This window comes from Temnothorax americanus, unplaced genomic scaffold (genome assembly GCF_048541705.1).
Source record: "Temnothorax americanus isolate GAGA-0224 unplaced genomic scaffold, ASM4854170v1 Scaffold64, whole genome shotgun sequence".
Classification (NCBI taxonomy): domain Eukaryota; kingdom Metazoa; phylum Arthropoda; class Insecta; order Hymenoptera; family Formicidae; genus Temnothorax; species Temnothorax americanus.
Genome location: NW_027509786.1, coordinates 761,104 through 775,375, shown reverse-complemented (window position 1 = coordinate 775,375; position 14,272 = coordinate 761,104). Strand labels below are relative to the sequence as shown.

General features: G+C 36.1%; 5 protein-coding genes and 1 long non-coding RNA gene across 8 annotated transcripts; 4 read left to right on the top strand and 2 right to left on the bottom strand.

Moving 5' to 3' along the window:
- Positions 1 to 111: 111 nt before the first annotated feature.
- Positions 112 to 4,578, bottom strand: LOC143905571 (phospholipase A1-like). The gene is made up of 7 exons (XM_077421070.1): positions 4,329 to 4,578; positions 4,116 to 4,257; positions 3,788 to 3,915; positions 823 to 1,133; positions 629 to 719; positions 475 to 498; positions 112 to 375 (listed from the first exon to the last, which is right to left on the bottom strand). The coding sequence occupies exons 1-7, from the start codon at positions 4,490 to 4,492 to the stop codon at positions 219 to 221; spliced, it is 1,017 nt and encodes a 338-aa protein (XP_077277196.1). The 5' UTR covers positions 4,493 to 4,578; the 3' UTR covers positions 112 to 218.
- A 1,515-nt stretch (positions 4,579 to 6,093) lies between these two features.
- On the top strand, positions 6,094 to 7,110 carry Pfdn6 (prefoldin 6). The gene is made up of 3 exons (XM_077421122.1): positions 6,094 to 6,325; positions 6,447 to 6,642; positions 6,716 to 7,110. The coding sequence occupies exons 1-3, from the start codon at positions 6,262 to 6,264 to the stop codon at positions 6,843 to 6,845; spliced, it is 390 nt and encodes a 129-aa protein (XP_077277248.1). The 5' UTR covers positions 6,094 to 6,261; the 3' UTR covers positions 6,846 to 7,110.
- Positions 7,111 to 7,477: 367 nt separating this feature from the next.
- Positions 7,478 to 8,614, top strand: LOC143905602 (COMM domain-containing protein 2-like). The gene is made up of 5 exons (XM_077421121.1): positions 7,478 to 7,683; positions 7,755 to 7,832; positions 7,916 to 7,998; positions 8,069 to 8,242; positions 8,319 to 8,614. Exons 1-5 carry the CDS (start codon positions 7,617 to 7,619, stop codon positions 8,523 to 8,525), a joined length of 609 nt encoding a protein of 202 aa, XP_077277247.1. The 5' UTR covers positions 7,478 to 7,616; the 3' UTR covers positions 8,526 to 8,614.
- Positions 8,615 to 8,759: 145 nt separating this feature from the next.
- On the top strand, positions 8,760 to 11,417 carry Lop2 (long wavelength sensitive opsin 2). The gene is made up of 9 exons (XM_077421113.1): positions 8,760 to 9,032; positions 9,110 to 9,313; positions 9,401 to 9,639; positions 9,739 to 9,845; positions 9,914 to 10,020; positions 10,122 to 10,269; positions 10,341 to 10,451; positions 10,514 to 10,683; positions 10,773 to 11,417. Exons 2-9 carry the CDS (start codon positions 9,120 to 9,122, stop codon positions 10,888 to 10,890), a joined length of 1,194 nt encoding a protein of 397 aa, XP_077277239.1. The 5' UTR covers positions 8,760 to 9,032; positions 9,110 to 9,119; the 3' UTR covers positions 10,891 to 11,417.
- A 29-nt stretch (positions 11,418 to 11,446) lies between these two features.
- Lop1 (long wavelength sensitive opsin 1) lies at positions 11,447 to 13,889 on the bottom strand. 3 transcript variants are annotated; one of them, XM_077421117.1, is made up of 6 exons: positions 13,730 to 13,889; positions 13,163 to 13,501; positions 12,832 to 13,079; positions 12,495 to 12,753; positions 12,244 to 12,410; positions 11,447 to 12,117 (listed from the first exon to the last, which is right to left on the bottom strand). In XM_077421117.1, the coding sequence occupies exons 2-6, from the start codon at positions 13,490 to 13,492 to the stop codon at positions 11,988 to 11,990; spliced, it is 1,134 nt and encodes a 377-aa protein (XP_077277243.1). In that variant the 5' UTR covers positions 13,493 to 13,501; positions 13,730 to 13,889; the 3' UTR covers positions 11,447 to 11,987. The 3 variants fall into 3 exon arrangements, with proteins under 3 accessions (XP_077277243.1, XP_077277244.1, XP_077277245.1); XM_077421118.1 differs by having other exon boundaries at positions 13,163 to 13,514; positions 13,730 to 13,884; XM_077421119.1 differs by having other exon boundaries at positions 13,649 to 13,874.
- On the top strand, positions 12,016 to 12,669 carry LOC143905607 (uncharacterized). Its single transcript, XR_013259249.1, has 2 exons — positions 12,016 to 12,154; positions 12,223 to 12,669. It is a non-coding gene; the product is annotated as an uncharacterized LOC143905607 (long non-coding RNA).
- Positions 13,890 to 14,272: the final 383 nt, after the last annotated feature.

Genomic DNA, 14,272 nt, shown 5'->3' with positions numbered 1-14,272 from the left:
TTTCCTTTATCAAATTTCCATTCACTTAGTTTTATTAAACTTTATAAATTACAGGTGTTCGTTTTTTTTCATCAGTAATGGCTCAAGGATTTTGAGAAAGACAGATTTACATGCTGGTCAAACGATTTAATTTTATTGCTTATTTACAATTGTCCATTGTAAAATTTTATTTATATCAGAATGAGATTCACATTTCAAATTAAATATAAGTACTGCTGTTATTGCTGCTTGCAGTTGAAAGTTTTCTGTGTACAGAAGGAATCCTTTTCAACGAATACGTAGAATTGTCCCTTCGTGGAACAACTGGCGTCTAATATATTATTGTGGTTTATGACAATACAATCCGTTGTATTAGAACTAGGATAAGGAGGTAAGCTGAAAAAAAAATCAAGTTGTATAACGAATAGTACAACAATCACAAAATAACAGAAAGAATCTGTACATAAATAATCCCAAGTAACATCTTATTTATACCTTTGGAATGGTAATAGCTTATTCCTGAAAATAAAAGAAAAAGGAATTAAAGAATTATTATATAAATATGTGTAATAATCTGAGACTTTTCAGGAAAAACTCATGAAGGTTGAATTGAGCTAAGCTGAAGCATATGCAGAAGGAAGGAACTTACTTCAAAGGAACACCAGGGAATGTGCAATTATCTTTCAACGAACTGCTTATATAACTGATAGATTGGCTGTGTGAGCAACTGACGTCCACGCCTGAAATGCGAGTTTCATTTACAAATTATCGTTTCTTTCCTGTCATTCTAGCAACATTCAACGTCTCTCCGTACGCAATAATTAGATGCAATTGATTTCTCACCACATCCTGGTTGCAAATTTCCATTTTTGAACTGTAAGTCCAGGTGACCTATAGGTTTCGACATCCCGAGAGTCGACGTGTGAAAAACTTTTACACAACCGGCATCCGACTCACACAACCTATTCTCGCATTTGTTCCTACCGAACAATGGCTTTGCGGGATCGGCGGCAATGATGAGCTTTATCTTGCCCAGGCCCTTTTTGTCTACCTCTTTTGCGGCAAAGCCGGACACGTGCGCGCCAAGACTGTGGCCGATGAATATGATGTTTTCTAACGGAACACCACAGTCCTTGACCAAGGGCTCTACATAGCTGCAAGAGAAAATTCGGTAAATATTGAATATAACTCCCCTCTTTTTCCGTATGCTTTAAAATTTGCAAATTTTGTATATTTTGGGTGGTAAAAGAAATTCTGAGAAGGAAAACTGTCACTTATTATAATTAATACTTAAAATATTATGGTAAGTAAGGAAATGACAATTGAAACGATAATTTATGTATATATCTATGTATAAATGTATATATGTATATCAAGAGACACGGTAGTGTCTCGTGTTAAGTACACGCGGTGCGAGACCGACCGTGACTCTTTTACGCGACGCGACGAGTTGCGAGTACTCGAGATGTTGAGATCTCATATAACGAGTGAACGGATCAAGTTCTAAGTAGGCTTGATCGATAGCTTGGGTCGATTTACAAATAAGAGCAGTGTTTTTATTTTTCCGCTATACGTGCCCTACGAGCGGAGATATTGTGACGCAAAGTCCAAATATGAAAATTTTATATTAAGATATATATACATATAGTATGTATATTATATAGGTACTAGCTGGTTACCCGGGCTTCGCCCGGGGTCCTTTTCTTCAAACAACTTCATTTGTTTCAATATCCTTAATAAAAAAAATTCCTTTATCAGACAGTGGCTTATCAGGCAATTGTAAAGAATCTTTTATATCCTCGAAAAATTAATTAAATTTTTGGACCGGTTTAAAAAAAAATTAATTATTATTGAAAAATAATACACATCGTAGCAATTAAACCCATTCTCGAAAAATTAATGAAATTTTTAAACCGGTTTTAATTAAATCGATAAATCGGTAGATTAATGTAAAACCATTCCCCGGAAAATTCTACCCCTATTTCAATATAATTCTTTATTATTCGATTAATTATTTCCCGAAAAATTAGAAAAATTGGTTTCCAGAAAATCGGTAACAAAAAACTACACATGATGGCACTTTCCGGAAAATTCTACTTCTATTTCATATATATTACTTTAAAATTTGGTCCACTAACAAATAAGTAGTTAAGCAAACATATACATACACACCAATCCACAAAAATGCTATAAATTGAAAAATATCACTTTTTTATCGACTGAGTTCAATTCCGTCATATACAAATTTTTAAGATTCACTTAATTATTTCCTTAAAAATTGGAAAAATTTCGTAACCGATTTCCAAAAAAATCGGTAACGAAAAATTATACACTTTATGGCACTCCCCGGGAAATTCTACCCCTGTTTTAGATACTTTTGGTAAAAATTTGGTGAAATAGTTTAAGAGTGTATAAAGAACAAACATACATACACATACATACATTCTATTTTATATATATAGATATTTCGCTTCTTAGTTCAATTAGATCATATTATGTTATCTACAACTTCATTTAATTATATGTTAAAAAATAATAATCTTTGTTAAAGCAGAGAATAGTTAGAAAACATAAATACAGAGTACTCTCTGCTTCATTTAATTATAAACAAACGGAGCATAAGCGACGATTTTCCTTCTCAGAATCTTTTTAACGACCCAAAATACATAAAATTTGAAATTTTTAAAAGAATCGGGGGGTGAAAGGGAGGCCGTTGTATTATTCAATATTTACCGAAAATTCAATCGAATATATGAATCCGTGGACATCATATCTTCAATACACGTCAAATCTAATTTTTCGAATACTATACATTTACTTGACATTATATATTAGCTATATTGCTTCCTCATAGAGGAAGCTTTGTAATGGTGAAAAATTTTTTTTTCGAGATTTTGATGGAAATAGGTTTAGAATGTTCTAAAATGTCGAAAAATCATATTAGTAAAAAATGTCCGGAAGTATGTATGTATGTGTGTGTGTGTGTACGGATTTTTGTACACGCATCTACTTCTACAATTATTAAGATACCAGTTTGATTTTTTGCACACAAATAGAGTATCATAGAAAGTATGTCCTCCTCAAATTTTATTGAAATCGGTCTACCGGTATAGATTTTATGCAGATTTTCCTTTTTTTGAAAAATGTGTTTTACGCTGCCGCTTTCTCAATATTTGAGATAGCGATTTATTTTTAATTTTATTATATTTTCCAGTTTTTTCTACCCCTATTTCATATATAATTCATTAAAATTTGATTGATCAGATCTCGTATTACACACATTTGAAATTTCGAAGAATTCGTACATACATAGAAGCTTTATAAAACTTGATCTGATCAACCAAATTTTAACCAATTATATATGAAATAGGGGTAGAAAAGACTGGAAAATATAATAGAATTAAAAATAAATCGCTATCTCAAATATTTATAATATCGGGCTGATTTTTTTTATCGATAATAAAGTATTGTTTTAGTTTTTAAGTGGACAAGTATTTTTAGTATTTTTTAGCGAATGTATATAATTATTTACGCAGTCCCCAAAAGAGTTAAGTGTGAAATCAGAACCTTTGCTAACAAAGCTTCCTCTATGAGGAAGCCAAAACAAATAAATACCGATAATTATACCTCGAATAAAATAAAAACTTGCACACTTAGGAATTATGAGGAAGCAATGTGCAAGTTTCTACTTGCACAATTAAAAACTACGAGGAAACAATGTGCAAGTTTCTACTTGTTATGTATGTTAATCATAAATATTGTTTTATTTAATATTACATATCAATCTTTTTTTTTATAGTAATCATACCTCGCTATGAGTTGACCCATCTCACGAGTGTTCTTCACTGCCACGGGATATTCCGCATACTTGATAATAGGTATCCCATCAGTACAGGCTCCTTGAGACCAATCCATCGCAAATACCGTGTAGCCTTTCTGTAAAAATAGTATATTATTTTATTAAATGTTTGACAACGTCAAGAATAATTCATCAATTTCATCGGGAAGTTACTTTATCAATTCTTGTCTACTCTTCACTACGTTTTCCGATACTTTTCTATTGAAATAAGAATTTTGTCTTTTTTAGGGGCGTTATATTTTTATTTCAATTACTCATGCAAATATATAGTATCTACCTGTTCCAATTGCGATGACAGCTCTCGGAAACTAGTCATGTTTGCAGAACTGAGAAAGCCATGGGTTACAAAGACGACCTGTTGCGATGGGTCGATATTATCGCAGATCTCCTTTGCGCTAATATTTTTGCCTTCGAATTTACTGTAAAGAATGATAGATATAATCGGCGCCAACGAACGAGTTTTGACAATGGACATTCGCGTCTTTTTTACCTGTTGTACAAAAACACCGATACCGATTTAACGCCAAGGATACAGGAATCTGGGTTTAAAATGTTGCCTATACCGTCCACGATCATTCCCGGTTTAGGCTCGGCACGTAAATACGCGCATTGTACAAGAAAAATTGCAAGTACCGTAAAAACCGCCCTCATCATCGTGCACAAAATAGGATATTGGCGAATCGACGAAGGGAAGCTGATAGACGCAGGATGAGGGATTTCGCAATTATTAGCAAACTTTTATACGCACACACGTACGTTTTACACCTTTATGCGCAAATAAGTGCTGACATTTGCAACATTGCTGGCGGCTGTGCAAACTGTTCAGCGAGCGCGGAAAATTTGCGGAAGTATATTTTACGGTATCAATATTGTTGCGGCGAACGATCAACAATGTAAACTACCGCCGCGTATATCTCTTCCTTTTGCAGCTCACTTTTATTTCCGTCATTATGCGGCAATAAAAGTGACAAAGTGTCGCACGAAACATTTATTTCGACTTGATCTGCCCTTGATGTTATTATTTAACGACATATTAACGGCGCGATATACGTCACGCGCATCTTCGCACCGCACGTCGATCGAATTAAATTGAAGTTTTATCGAACAGGACAATTTTTATTGGCAAACGCTTCGACGATCGTATATTTTAACGAAATACACGAATGCCCTGATAAATGCCGAAATCTCGAGAACGACAAAACCTTGTAAAATTTCACGCAAAGCGCATCGCGAGACGGTGTCGTATTTTGCATTTTGCATTTACGTAAGTTCGCGAGGATGAATGGGGAAATTTACACATTTTAAATTCACGGAATAATCACATCGCTGAAATGTTAGCAAGTGCATAAAAAGCAGGGTTTGCTTATAATGATATATTGCGAGGAATCCCCAGATAACAAAACGTCTGTCATATTTACGAAATATGTGCGTAAATTCGTGACGAGACTTTACGCAAATAACATGCGTAAAGTTGCGTCGGTTATTGCTCAACAACAATATTTTATCTTTAAAAAAGGAGCTTGTCGAACATATAAGGAATGAATTAAAGATTCACGGAGAATTTTGGATGTTAATAATATATATAGACAATGCCAGATCCAATTCAATTTTATCAATTACAAATCCTACTTACAAATTCCTTAAAGTTATCTACGGACTATTTAATATTACTTATTAATTATTATAATATTATATATAATAATAAAAATAACTGAAAGATTATTCAATTAATCGTAGTGATGGCTGGAATAAAATTTTAGAATTGGTTCACGCGCGCGAAAATTTAAATTACGCATGCCCTGAAGTTATTGTTCAGGCATAATAATAAATACAACAATTATCATTTAAAATTGAGCGCTGTCATCTGTCTTATTAATCATCAATTTATAATTGATTTTACATTTCATAAATATTTAAATATCCTAATAATTTTAATAATAAATACAACACACGGAAAGATTATTCAACTAATTAATTAAAAGTCAGGATGGTTCACGCGCGCAAGAATTTAAATCTCGCATATATACGCCGTGAAAATGTTCGGACATAACAATATAACAGTTATAATAATTACTAGATACTTAAAGTATATTTTTCTCTTATATATATATATATATATATATATATATATATATATAGAAATGTTTTAAAATTAAACGCGGCCGCTTATTGAAGGAAAGCTATCGAGATGTATCGAATCGAATCGAATCGAATCAAATCGCGCGAGGCGATACGATCGAGGGACCAAATTTGGTTATGTCGGCGTCGTCGGCGAACTGCGGCGAACTGCGAACTGCGAAGTCCTTGTTGAGATTGCATCTCCGCACGAATTTTCGGTGTTGTCATTGAACGGTTTGACGGTGCAAAATTAAATCGTTCAACCGCTGCTCGTTTTTCGACGCAGTTTAAAATATCGGATAATTATGGTGGAAGAAATTCAAAAGAAGCTACAGAATGAGGCCGACACGCTAAGGCAGATCCAAAAAGGTTAGAAAAAATCTTCACGAGTATTTTTCTGGAAAGCAATGTAAACCACTCCTCTCTCTCTCTCTCTCTCTCTCTTTCATTATTTAGCTTATTATTTTTAATATGTCTGTTACATTTGCAGAATACAACAAGGCGCTGAGCCAAAGGCAGCAACTGGATGGTCAGCTGAACGAGAATATCATGGTGAAGAAAGAGCTGGACATTCTGAAGGAGGATAACGACGTGTTCAAGCTGATAGGACCCGTGCTCGTGAAGCAAGAGTTGGGCGAGGCCAAGCAGAACGTCGACAAACGCATGGATTACATCAAGGCCGAGCTGTAGGTTTTGCCGATTAGAAATCATACCCATTGAGTCTGCTTTTGGATTTACGTGTGACGAAACTAATTTCAGGAAACGCGTGGATGACCTGATGTCTACCTTGGACAAGAAGCTGGACTCTCAGAGGGACGTGATAGATAAATTACAGCAAGCGTTTCAACAGGCTCAAATTAAAACGTCGATAAATCAACCGAAATCGTAATATTGTACAGACTGCGACTTTGTGGAACTATCAGTTGTATAATTAATAATTCTAATTAATAACGATAAGCACTTAAGTGACATTGTTACGTATAGTTTCATCATTTGGTACACGAATATGGCGTTTGTTTCATTTATACCATAGACGATTATTAATACAAATCTTGGCTATGTGTCACGACGATCGTCCAAGTGCAATTTATGTAAATTAAAAGCTGTATAAACTTTCCAGAATACATCAATTACTTAAGTACATCAATTAATAAGCTGACTGATTACTTTTTAACAATTAAGTTTACAAGTCTTTTACACCAGAGATTAATCGCGTTATCTTTTACGACGGAGCTATTAAAACTGTGATTAATTATGACCAGTTGCGACTAGATTTCAAACAATCTTGAATATAAAATTAAATTACGAATATCGCCCTAATTCTAAGAAATAGAAAAACATAAAAAGTAAGTTAAACAGAGATTAAGTTAATCTGCATTGGTGGAAATGAACATTAGAACTAGAAAAAGATAAATTACATTAAAAATCTGCATTTAAAATGGACTTAAGAGGAGTAATTGTTTTGAATTGTATGTATGTAGTGGCCCGCCGCACGCGACACGCGACACGTGAATGGCGTCTATATAGTTTATTTCAACATGGCGACGACGTAGTGCCGCCCGTCTTGAAAGTAATTCCAGCATCGTCGGATAGCTATTAATTTTCACGCGATATTCGTTTTGCTTTGAGTAAGAATTTTAACTGGCGAGCGAGAACGAAAATGCTGTTGACGTTGAAGCCGGATCATAAGAAGCACGTATTGTTTCTAGCCGAACAATCATCGCCAGGTACGAATTTTATGTTTTGCATGCAGAGAAACGTCAAGTGGTCAAGTATAAAACGCGTTTTCTCCTCATAGTTTTGCAGGATTTCTGCAAACTGGCTCTGGATTATTTGCAGAAGGGCCCGAACGTCAAGGTGTACAACGCTGCCGCTCGTAAGTAGCTAATTTTGCGGAAACTAACAAAATGACAGTTACGACGATTGTTCACTGTACAAGCTGCTCCGTGATCGTTTCAGAGAAGTTGAATGTCGAGTTGGACGTTATTAAAAACTCAGTAGAGGGTCTGGTCAATCTCCTGTTGGAGAGCTGCAAGCACAAGGTAACCTATTGAGACCTATTGACGGTCTATATGTAACAAGAGCGTTGTTTGATGTACTCGAGTTTTGCAGCTGAGCGCGGAGGATTTCCGGGATTCCATGGTCGCTTTAGGCTTCACCGAGGACAAGGAAGCAATACTGAGTAAATTGTATAACGGTAAGAAGAACGAAGTCTCGAACGCACTCGAAGAGATTGGATTTAAACTACCCAGATACCACGACATGGAATGGAGATTCGAAGTACAGGTAGCAGAGTCGCCATATCTCTCGTTTTGCCCCTCCGTTTCAATTTATAATTGAATTATATCATTCTGCGTCACAGACTGCGTCAAGATCCCTCTTGAAACAAGTTGCGCCACTCGTCACTCTAGATTTGTCACTGAAGAATCCTGATAATCCAGAGGAAATTGAACACGTTCTGCTGCAAACCGATCCGACTAATTTGCTTCATATGACTCAACAACTAGAGGAGGCTCTGCAAGAGAGTCGTAGCCAACATATTCGCAGAATTTCAAGAGCAGTAAAATGAGGCTTTTTGTAATTTGCACAATCATACTTGGGGCAATTTATTAATGTAACGTGTAATATATAAATATATAAATAGATATAAAAGTATAATGGCCAGAAATAAATGAAAAGATTTTTATTTGTAGAAACTACATAAGTTTAGCTCCGTTATCTAAATCACATTTAAATTCTGCACCTGTAAAGTTTCACTCTAGTCAGATCATCTCAAATAATAAGCGACAGTAATCACACATGCGTGACACACGCATTAAATACGTATATATTCTACTAAGACAGTTGGATACATATTTGCATATGTAATTGGATAATTTTATTGGATCTGTGTGTCAAGTATATAAGAGAAAATTTATCTCTTCTCACACTCGTGCTGTGAATATGACACAGTTACCATTATAGTTACTATTCTTTATCAAAGACTTTATGTTTTACAAACTGGACCTTGAATTCGTTGCCTCGAGACCTAGATCCAGCAGGAACGGTTGTACCTTGAACATTCCAGTGTCAAGAAGTATACGTACATCTGTGACTTTTATGCATCGCACTTTTAAGTGGTTGCTAACTTCCCTACCAATTCCCTATCGATAGTTTGCAGAAAATGGAATCCCTTGTTACAATAAGTGCCGAAAATCTGACCTCGACCATTTTATCTGGAACCTCCACTACGGCGTTTACTGATATACTAACAACGACGAACGGACCCCGGGCTATGCGGCAACTCATGGGTTTCAACAATCAAACTGTAGTTGATAAAGTGCCTCCGGATATGGTGCACTTAATCGATTCACATTGGTCACTTTTGATTTCTTTATACCGATTAACATATTCCTATATCATTTGCTTTTGCAAAGTCAATCTCACTGAGCTCTGAAATTACAGGTATCAGTATCCACCCATAGATCCTATGTGGCACAAAATTTTAGGCCTTGTAATGATTGTATTAGGATTTATGGGATGCACCGGTAATGGTGTTGTAGTATATATATTCTTGATAACACCCTCCCTAAGAACGCCGAGCAATCTTCTAGTGGTAAATTTGGCCTTTTCGGACTTTATCATGATGACCATCATGCCGCCTCTTATGGTAGTCAACTGCTACTACGAGACCTGGGTATTAGGTAATGCAAATTTTGTCCTCTTTCATCATATTAATATTGTTTTTATAAAGTGTATAAAGTACATGTAGCAAATAACGTGTAAATTAATTTTACATTAAGGACCATTGATGTGTGACATATATGCCATGGTTGGCTCTTTATGTGGATGCGCCTCAATATGGACTATGTCTGCTATTGCCTTCGACCGATACAATGTTATAGTGAAGGTATGTAATATGCTTCTATGTTAATACAGCAAGTGGGAACAGTAACCAACATGAATAAATCTCTTCAGGGTATGGCGGGAAAACCACTCACCATCAAGAAAGCGCTACTCGAAATTTTAATAATCTGGCTCTTTGCTTCAGTATGGACGATTTTACCTATGGTAGGATGGAACAGGTATAACATCAAAATAACTAAAAAATTATATTTATAAAAAAAAGATTTGTTATACTTTGTAATGCATAGTATTGTAATATGTTTTATAATGTGATGATTAGATATGTGCCAGGAGGCAATATGTCCTTTTGTGGTACAGATTTCCTCGCCAAGGATTGGAGTTCTAAATCATACATTTTAGTGTATTCGATATTTGTATATTATACGCCACTTCTTACTATAATTTATAGCTACTACTTTATCGTTTCGGTAAGTACATTTGTACATTACAGCATTAAAAAAGATTTGTTGTTTGTAAATGGTGTTTTATAATCTAACAGACAGTAGCTGCTCATGAAAAAGCAATGAGGGAACAAGCGAAGAAAATGAATGTTCAATCTTTGCGATCTGGAGATAACCAAAACATAAGTGCAGAAGCAAAACTGGCAAAAGTATGGAAAGAGAGATATATCAAAATTATTATGAATATATTAAGTGTCTTGATTGATTACAGGTAGCTCTAATGACCATTTCCTTGTGGTTCATGGCATGGACACCATATCTGGTTATTAATTATACCGGTATTTTTGGTTTTGGTGGTGCTCTTAGTCCTCTTTCCACCATTTGGCCATCCCTCTTTGCAAAGGCAAACGCTATATATAATCCAATTGTTTATGGAATTAGGTAAATACAATTTTTAAATACCTGATATACCTATGTAATCATTAACGTTCTTGTATTGCATTAATGTTCTTGTATTTTATTTTGCGTAGCCATCCAAAATATAGAGCAGCATTAAAGGAAAAGTTACCGTTCTTTGTATGTGGCTCGACCGAGGATCCACCCGCGGCTGCGAAAACTGCAGAAACATTATCTACGACCACAACGTAATTTCGGGCAATGTAATAATTTCTAAATATTGTGATATAATATAATTAGAGTATAGTTTTTGAGGAAATTGACGAATCAATAATACTGGATATATTATGTGATAAATATGTAACTCATGTGAAAATTTGTAACTTAATTGTAAAGCTTTAATAACTACTACGGATAACCGATTATATAAGAAGCTACATATATACATATATATATATATATATATATATATATATATATATATATATATATATATATGTATATATGTAGCTATATATACATAGAATTTTAGTGGACTAACTCTATGCTGTACGTGGTAAATTCTCATTTGGGTTTAAGTCTTCTCTTTTGTTCCTTACTTTTACTTCAAGTGCTAAATATTGTAGGGATGAATGATAGAAGGCACTTAGTGCCGATTGTAGTAGGCAGAAAAATGTTATTTAATAAATTATTTGGGAGCATGTAGCTAGAAGATCTCTTATCCTAGGATCTTAAAATGTAACAAAAAGATTATAATGCACGATATTAGATGCATGTATGTTTAAAATTTTTATGATTCGATTAGAAATTTTATTATGTTTGCATGCAGAATTTATTTAATTCTATAAAATTAATTACAGATATCATCGTCTTATCTCACGACGATGTAATAGATTTAACAATATTATATGTTTGCTAATTCCAAAATGACCATGTATTCCAAGAGATGACAAAATTTACAAACTGCACTATGAACCATTTGAGAAATTCGGCTCGTGGTGCAGCCGAACTATAAAATGTATCATAGACTAACAGCTATAATGAAACTGTTTAGCCCTCGATCTTTCGTTGTTAATTTTTCGCATATCGAGCTTAACTTTGGCTTAGGTCTCGCTTTGACCACAATTAATCGTACGACATTTCTCTTACGGATATAAAATCGATTAAATACATTATTCTCTGTGGTGACGTATCTCTTGCACGCGTTATTTAATGCAGCTATTTACAAAACTCATGCTTGACGATGATGCAATTTCTTTGTGACTGATATAACAATATCTCAACGGCGTTACGTCCATTTAGCAAATTTATTGCATTGTCAAAAAACCGATGTGTATAGCGTCATTATTTTATGCGGCAGGTTTTTCGTTTTCTGTAACCGTGGTAGTCGTAGACATTGTGTCCGCCCCAGGCGCCGGATTGGTGGTACACGCCAGAGATGGGAATCTCTGGAAGAGAGCAGCTCGGTACTTAGGATGGCTGGAATCATACAGAGAAAAGATCAGCGTCGTTAGAAGTATGCGAAACAATCATCTAATTTATCGTATTCTATCTGTAAAAATGATGGTATGATGGATTTCAAAGAATGGAATTGTCGCGACTCACCTGATGCCGTACACAATGGGATTGTATACAGCGTTGGCTTTGGCAAAGAGAGAGCCCCAGATCGTGAAGAGCGGGCTGATCTTGGTCGTCTCGAAGATGCCCGCGAAATTGATGACTAGGTACGGAGTCCACGCCATGAACCACAGGGAAATGGTCATGAGAGCTACCTATAATTAGTAACGTCGTTGTAGCGCGACTGCGTAAATGAGAATAGATCGATTCGAAAGAGTCTACAAGGCAAGAATCCTTGCCTTTGCCAGTTTGCATTCGGCGCTGGTGTTCTGGTTCTCGGCTGATCGCAGGGAAGCGACGTTCATCTTCTTCGCTTGCTCGCGCATGTTCTTTTCGTGAGCGGCGACTGCCTGAATGATGAAGAAGTAGCTGTAGATGATGAGGAATAGCGGCATGAAGTAGCAAAATATGCTGTACATCACGATGTACGACCTGGAGAACATGTCCTTGTTCAAGTAATCGGTACCACAGGCAGTCATGTTGCCCTCGGGTACGTAGCTGGGTAAGAAGAAAATATACATTAATGACAATACTCTTAAAGAATATTTAATATTATTTTAGATTTTTGCATCTCACCGGTTCCATCCGAACATCGGGGCGATTGTCCAAAGTAACGAAAAGACCCAGACGCCGAATATGCGAATGAGGGCACCGTTAATGGACATTGGCTTAGCAGACAAACCTTTGACGATTACATTGTACCTATCGAAAGCGATCATCGTCATCGTCCATATGGAGCCACATCCGAACAGGGAGCCCGCCAAGCCGTACAATTCACAGAACAATGGTCCTAGCACCCAAGTCTCGTAATAGCAGTTGATCATCTGCCCGTATCGTTAATCAAATATATAGATCCTGTCGCATATCTCGTTCGCGAATGCCTCAGAACGACGTACGCAGTACGCACCATAGCTGGAGACATGGCCAACATCATGAGGAAGTCGGAGATGGCGAGATTGACGACGAGCAGGTTGCTTGGAGTGCGGAGACTCTTGGTGGTGGTGAATATGTATACCACCATGCCGTTACCGATGACTGATATTACGCCGAGGACACCGATGACCAAGCCGAGAAGCGCATGCCACAGAGGGTTCATCGGCGGGAATTGGTACCAGTGAGCGTCGACCAAGTGAAGCATCTCCGGCGGCACCTTGTCGACCACCGTTTGATTACCAAATCCGCCTCCTTGCGCCGCCCATGTGTAGGCTGCATGGCTCGGTCCGGATGCGAGAGACATGATGATGAACTATGAGAGATCTCTTTATATTAATTAATATATTCTTATGTGATTATATACCATTATAGTCACTTGACTGTCCAGCGTTTAAAAAAATTTGAGAGCGAAACCAAGGATAACAAGTTATTTGCAAATCTCACGTTAGCAAATTCTCACGTTTTCTTAAAATTGTAGATAATCACGGCCGAAGAAATAGATCCGGACAAATCGGGCAAGCACGTAAATCGCGCTGCTCACCTGCGTTCGTACTACTTGGATAAAATTGTCGTGGTAAACAAACTAATCCAAATAATCGTCGGCGTGATTTCTTGTAACGGTCTTTCCGTGAAGACGCTTGCAGGTAGAGTTCCCTGTTCGGTCCACCACCGGTTGCGGCTCGAAGTTCGTCGCGACAATGTGCCGCGCTTAAATATGCATCGCGGTCCTACGTGTTTACTGTTTACGACTACATACAACATCTTTCTAAGTCGCCAAACAGCCTTAAGATGATCTCTATTAGATTACGCAGGATTTAAGAATACCTTGAGAGTACCTTGAGTGTCTAACACAGAAGCCTTATATGAGGATGCAACAAGAATAGAATGTGAAAAATCGACCGTTGATACAGATTAACCAAAATCGACGATTCCTGGTAGTCTTAACAAATTTTCTAATTGTTGAAGAATCTAATTATTTTAATATCTCATTAATTCTATAATATAAGAATAATAATTATTATAGATCTTTTTTACAATTTCAAGGATAGATTAGATAGAAATATGTGTATATAAAAAGAAATTA